This window comes from Cebus imitator, unplaced genomic scaffold, assembly GCF_001604975.1.
Source record: "Cebus imitator isolate Cc_AM_T3 unplaced genomic scaffold, Cebus_imitator-1.0 Scaffold75, whole genome shotgun sequence".
NCBI lineage: Eukaryota > Metazoa > Chordata > Mammalia > Primates > Cebidae > Cebus > Cebus imitator.
Window position 1 is genome coordinate 2045482 of NW_016107390.1, and position 6052 is coordinate 2051533.

At 44.8% G+C, this 6052-nt stretch overlaps 1 protein-coding gene across 5 annotated transcripts in view; it reads left to right on the top strand.

Annotated features, from left to right (window-relative positions):
• SMYD3 (SET and MYND domain containing 3) overlaps positions 1–2104 on the top strand; it is a 713156-nt gene extending 711052 nt beyond the window's left edge. For 4 of the 5 annotated variants that reach the window (XM_017531925.1, XM_037739817.1, XM_037739816.1 and 1 more), the window contains one exon: positions 1788–2102. In XM_017531925.1, coding sequence (XP_017387414.1) covers positions 1788–1889 — 102 coding nt within the window. In that variant the 3' untranslated portion in view covers positions 1890–2102. Of the gene's footprint in view, positions 1–1787 lie in introns of all 5 variants that reach the window. The other variant, XM_017531923.2, reaches the window with a different exon arrangement.
• Positions 2105–6052: the final 3948 nt, after the last annotated feature.

The window sequence follows — 6052 nt, forward strand, 5'->3', positions numbered from 1 at the left end:
AAAAAAAAAAAAAAAAAGAAAGAAAGAGCTAGAAGCAGAGGATGAAGTGCCTGTCGACCTGAAACGCCTTGTTTCTGGAGCTTCAGCGTTTTTCCAATGTGGAACTGAAGGTTTTGCTGCATGCATCCTAGTAAAATGCAGGCGTCTCACTGCATGACCACCAAGGCCTGAAATCTCTGTGCTGTTCAAGATGTACATACTCAAGAATTCCACCCCTAGAATTGCTCTTAAACAAATATCCAAGAAAGGCAAAAAATATATTCTGGAAGATCTGTATCATATCACAGTCAACAATGTAAGTGATCTAAATTTCCAGCGGTAGCTTAGTAAGTAACGGTTTTATAAACGTGATGGAATTCATTACGTACAACCGTTAAAATGGTAATTATGCTGGCTACAAAGTAACATTGAATACTGAGTAGTTTCTGCTGTTGGTTGAGAGTTTGCTGTATCAGTTGTTTTCAACCCTGAGGGCATGTTGGAATCTCCTGGGGCCTAGGCCTCATTCCCAGAGAGCAAGCTTCAGCTGTTCCTGTGTTGGGTCTGGGCCTGGGTGTCTCTTTTGAAGCTCCCTGGTTGACACTACTGTGCAGCTCAGGCTGAGGGCCTCAATGCCACTTCCAGGAACTTTGGTTGCGTAAAAGCCACCAGAGAGTCATATCTTTATGAGTCTCCTGGGCACGATTACATCAAATACAGTGGTTCTGGTGTCCCTCCCTTCTCCCCAGGCCACCTCGCCCCACGTTTGGGCAGTGCAGGATACTGTTGCTTATCTCTGATTTATTACAACAATGTTTTTGAGAGTACTCTGGCTGTTGTTCCATAACCATCCTAAAACTTAATGGAGTCAACAATAGCGAAGTTACTGCACAAATGCTGTAGGTCAGGAATTCGAACACAGCATAAGAATGGCTTTCTTCTTTTCTACAATGTCTGCTGTTTCAGGTGGGAAGACAGATCTGACAGTCTTCAGCGGGATGCTGGAATCATCTGAAGGTTTATTTATGTACATGTCTGCTGCCTTGGCTAGAATGACTTGAAAGACAAGCTCAGCTAAGACTGCCAGCCAGAGTGCCCATACACAGCCTCTGTCTATGTGGCTTGGGCTTCCTTACACCATGGAGCCTCTTGGTTCTAGGAGCAAACATACTGACTAGTAAACAACGCAGAGAGCTTTTTGACCTATCTTGGAAGTCAGTCGCCTTCCTTCCATTGTGCCCGATTACTGAAGTAGTCATACGCCCACACAGATTTCAGAAATATTTTTGGAGATAGAGTTGACAAGATTTAGTAATGGACTAAATACGGAGTGGAGGAGAGGACTGTCAAATACCGATGCTACAATGTCATAAGATACGGGAAAATTCCGGACTGCGTGTGTATAATCATCACAGTGCCTGCAGATGGGAGCTGAATGTAGAGTGCCATAAAGAAAAACTGGAAGGTGGGGGCAGCAGGTCTTTCGTGTGACTCGGTCATTTTGGTGACTCTTCATACCCCTGTAACTACCCACCAAACCTGTGTACTTGACAGTCTTTGAAGAACGTTGGTTGTCACTGGGCCCCAGCTGACTCATGAAGTGAGTCTGCTTTCCAAATACCACATTCAGAAATCACCCTTGTCACTTGACTTTGTAGTTGGGAGAACCACTGTGCTGTGAGCCTGTAGGCTGTTCACCCTGTCAACCTAGGGAACTCACCAGGCCTCCAGCATCACGGGGAAAGATGGGGAATGGCCTGAGCCCACCTATTTTCGGGTCTAATCTCTCTTCTGTCCTTTCTCCTTAGGCTTTTGATATTATGAGAGTGACTCATGGCAGAGAACACAGCCTGATTGAAGATTTGATTCTGCTCTTAGAAGAATGTGACGCCAACATCAGAGCATCCTAAGGGAACCCGTCAGAGGGAAAGATGGCTTGTGTCTTTGTTGAATGCCTTATTGAGGTCGCACACTTTGTATTTTGTTTGCTGTGTGAACCTCTTCTATTGAAAATTCTCTTCTGTGTTTGTGTAGGTAAATAAAGGCAGACATGATTTGCAAACCACAAGAATCATTAGTTGTAGAGAAGCATGATTATAATAAATTCAAAAAATTTGGTTGAAGATGCCGTCTGGTAATTGTCTTATTTGCTTACTGGCAACTTTAATGTTTAAAATACCAACATTCAAGATAGAAAATCCTACTAAATGCATGAAAAAATAAGTAATAACTTTCTCTTTGGATGTATTGGATAAAAATCGCTATTTTCACATTTGCTTCCAAGCAAAAACTTAATGTCCATTTTGGCAAAAAGCAGAATTTTGAGATGTCATCTTTTGCTCTTTGTGATAAATGATGTTTGTGTGTGTTATTACTTCCAAATACATCTCCAACACAAGAAGTTTTATCCTAAATCCTAGGAAGAAGCCATTTTAGGTATTCCTAGGAAAGGATAGGAAGTTTTAATGCCAAAACCAGCTTTTCAGCTATCTCACAGCTCTTTGTGTAAATCTTTCGCATCAGCATTTTATAACTCTTTGTGCATGTCGTTTTTTTCCCTGAAATTTGTTTCTGTAATTAGCCAAATCTGTGGTTCAGCATGTGAGCGTGGTGTGCATAGTGTAAAGCTCCGTTGTTTTGCAGTAAGCAAGGTTCTTGCACCCCAGCTCAAATCAGCCTTGCCTGCTTGCTTTTTCCTCTTTATTATTTCCTAATTCTTTGGCCTTTTTTGTCTGCCTTTCTGCTTTAGACACAGAAAACCTTTTCTTTTCCACTTCTCAAAATGTGAATTCTTTTATGGCTCAGTGATCCTTTGAGCAGTGCGGTCCCTCATGCTTAGATGAGACTCTGGTAGTAACGGAAGCCCTTGGATTCCTGGAGCTGAAAGGATGCCTAGTAGAGAGTGTGCCATCACCCACACTTTATTCATGGGCGAGGAGATGGGTGGGAGCAGAATCGAGAGCAGCAGGAGCCCTCCCCGTCTTTCACGGAGGGAGTCGCGAGTCCTCTGACCAGGCACTGTTAGAATGGCACATGGATGTCTGATTGAGCTCGAAAGAACCAACCTTACGTTTGCAGTGAAGAAAGCTGATGACTTGCAACTGGAGTCCTGCTAGGCTGCACACCTGGTGACCACGTTGATGTAAAAAAAAAAAAAAAAAAAAAACAAAACTGTCCTGCATGCTGATGAGTTCTAAAGCCTTTTGTCATCCTTGCTTCAGGGACATCTCTAAAGCACACAGTGTCTTTAACAACCACAATAGCATGCCAAGGTAGGTATTTCAAAGCCTGTTTTATAAAACTGGAATTGGACTCCTGGGTGCTCTGGAATCCCTCCTGATTTACCGAGTAGCTTTTCAAGGAGCCGTTTCTGTGCAGTTCAGCAAGTACATATTGAATGGTTACTGTGTTTTTAGGGAAAGGCGATACAAAGACTGAATAAGACACACCCCCGTCTTCAAAACGGACACTGCCTGGTCTGGTATTTGTCTCTGTTAGCTTTTACTGCGTAACAAACTACGCCAAAACTTGGTGGCTCAAAGTAACCTTTTTTTAAGGTTATTTTAGGTCTGTAGTTCAGCAGTTTGAGATGTGCAGTTCTGGTTTGGTCTAGGCGTGCTAGTCTCCGTGGGCTCGCTCGCTGTATGTAGTTGCCGGTAGGAAGGTCAGCTGCGGAGTGGTGGTGAGTGAGCCAAGCGGCCCATCAGCCAGCCCAGCCTTGTTCACATGGCAGCAGTTCTGGGAACTGTAGGTAGGCGAGTCCCAGTGTGCCCAGTGTAGAAGTACCTTTTCAACTCTGCTAGTATCTCGTGGACCACAGCCAATCTCAAGGCCACCCCAGAATCAAGGGGTGGGTCCCGGCTCCTCATCAGGACAGGCTACAGAGCACCATTGCAAGAGCGTGGGTACCTGGAAGGGAAGAAGCTGCAGCCATCCATGCAGTCCGTCGTAGTTACCCTTGGTTTTCTCGGTGTTATAGAACATTTAGTGAATTTTATGAATCTGCAGACCTTCTTTCTAGAAAAATATACAAAGTTTTCCCTTGGTATCCATGGGGGATTGACTCCAGGACCTCCTGGGTACCAAAATTGACAGTCCTCAAGTCCCTGATAGAAAACGGCATTGTATTTGCATATAACCCATGTGCATCCTCCCGTGTTCTTTAAATCATCTCTGGATTGCTTGTAATACCTAAAAAAATGTAAATGCCATGTGAATAGTTGCTATACTGTATTTAAGGAATAATGAAAAAGTTTGCACGTGTTTAGTACAAATAGTTTTTTCTTAATATTTTTGATCCGATACTAGTTGAGTCCACAGATATGGAACCTGCAGATACAGAGGACCAGCCGCATATATGAACAATTTGCCTTTAGGATCAAAGAGTCTCAGACTTCCTATGGCCTCTGTGGATTCCCTGGGCCCTTCATGAAATGGGAAATACACTCGCTACCTTTCAAAAACACTGGTGGGAATTGTATTGGTTCCTCATTTTAAATGCATTCGGTAAAAAGTCATGACAAAAGGTAAGGATAGTAACTTACATGTCAGATGAGCAGAGTTCACTGAAAGAACCTTGTGTTTGCCAAATTTTCTGAACGAAATTTATCAGTCAGTGATGATCCTGGATTAAGAGATTTGCCTTCACACCTCCTAGAGAAAGCATGATAGGCTTTTAAATCCCTCTCAGCCCGCTTCCAGTTTTCTAAGAGCAGGGGGCCCTGCCTGCACCAACTTTTAATGGAAAGCAAACATTTAAGCAAGGTAAACATTTACCAAACAACTTTATAGCAAAATAATTTTGGAGAAGTGGGAAAGGGATGGAGAACATAATTTAAAATTCGTGTCACCAGTGGCTGACGATTTATTGCCACCCCAGCCGCCAGGACTGCGATTTCATTAATCCATAGTCATTGTAGCGGCAGGCTTTTTTCACATCAGTAACTTGATGCCATTAGTTGCTCCTCAGGGATGAGAACACATTTAAACTGAGATGAACACGCTGGGCATAATTTATAGCCATGCCACATGAATGCCAAGAGCGCAGGGGAGGACGGCTGCCTAGGCAGCCTGTGCAGAATGGATGCTGAGGACATGCTTGCTCTAGGAGGCAAGAGCCTGATGAAGCCGGACGGAGGCCCTCAGCCAGCCTTCGCTGCAGGGTTGAAAGAGGAATTCCATACATGGGGGCCCACCCCGAGTTAGGTCTTGAAAATGCTTTTCTGGCCCAATTGGGAATTGATGTTCACTTAAGAGTAGCCCCCAGGGATCCCGCAGGGAGACGATTCTGGAATCGTCTGTGGAGCGTCAGGTAATCCCCATGACAGGCAGTCACTGGCAGAAGCATCAGGAAGCTACTGGAGCCCTCTCTGTCCCTGAGGTATGTAAAGAACTGGTTGAGGAGAAGGACCAGAAACACCCCCCACAAATTGGGATACTCCCTTAACTTTTGGAGGTTTGTAAGCATCTGAAAGCTGTTGGCTCAAAGTCAACATATTCAAAATCGATTTGAAACATGTGAAAAACCAGCTCTCTACCTTTCCTGTTCAGCTCAGTGTTATCATGGGCCTTCCTTTCTTCATCCCAGAAACTCATTAATTCTCTCTTCTCCTTTATTGAGGAAAACAGTTCTATCTGTTCATCTCCTGAAGCGCTTTTCTGAATTTCAGCCTTGTTCCCCAGCCCCTTAGTGGGCCCCAGCACCACACTGCTCAGTCACTGCAAAGACCTCCCCACTGATCTCATTTCTTTTAGTAAGGAATGACAATTGGAAACCCTCAGCTGGTTCCTCCTAACCTGGGCCTGTTTAAGATCACGAATCCACATTGATACCATCCATTTGTAAAGTCCTTTGAACTGACTGCACCATGAACTACACCGCAGCCTAGACTACACCACGGCCTGGACTACACCACGGCCTGACTACACCACGGCCTGACTACACCACGGCCGGACTACACCACAGCCTGGACTACACCACGGCCTGACTACACCACGGCCTGACTACGCCACGGCCTGGACTACGCCACGGGCAGACTACGCCATGGCCTGACTACGCCACGGCCTGGACTAC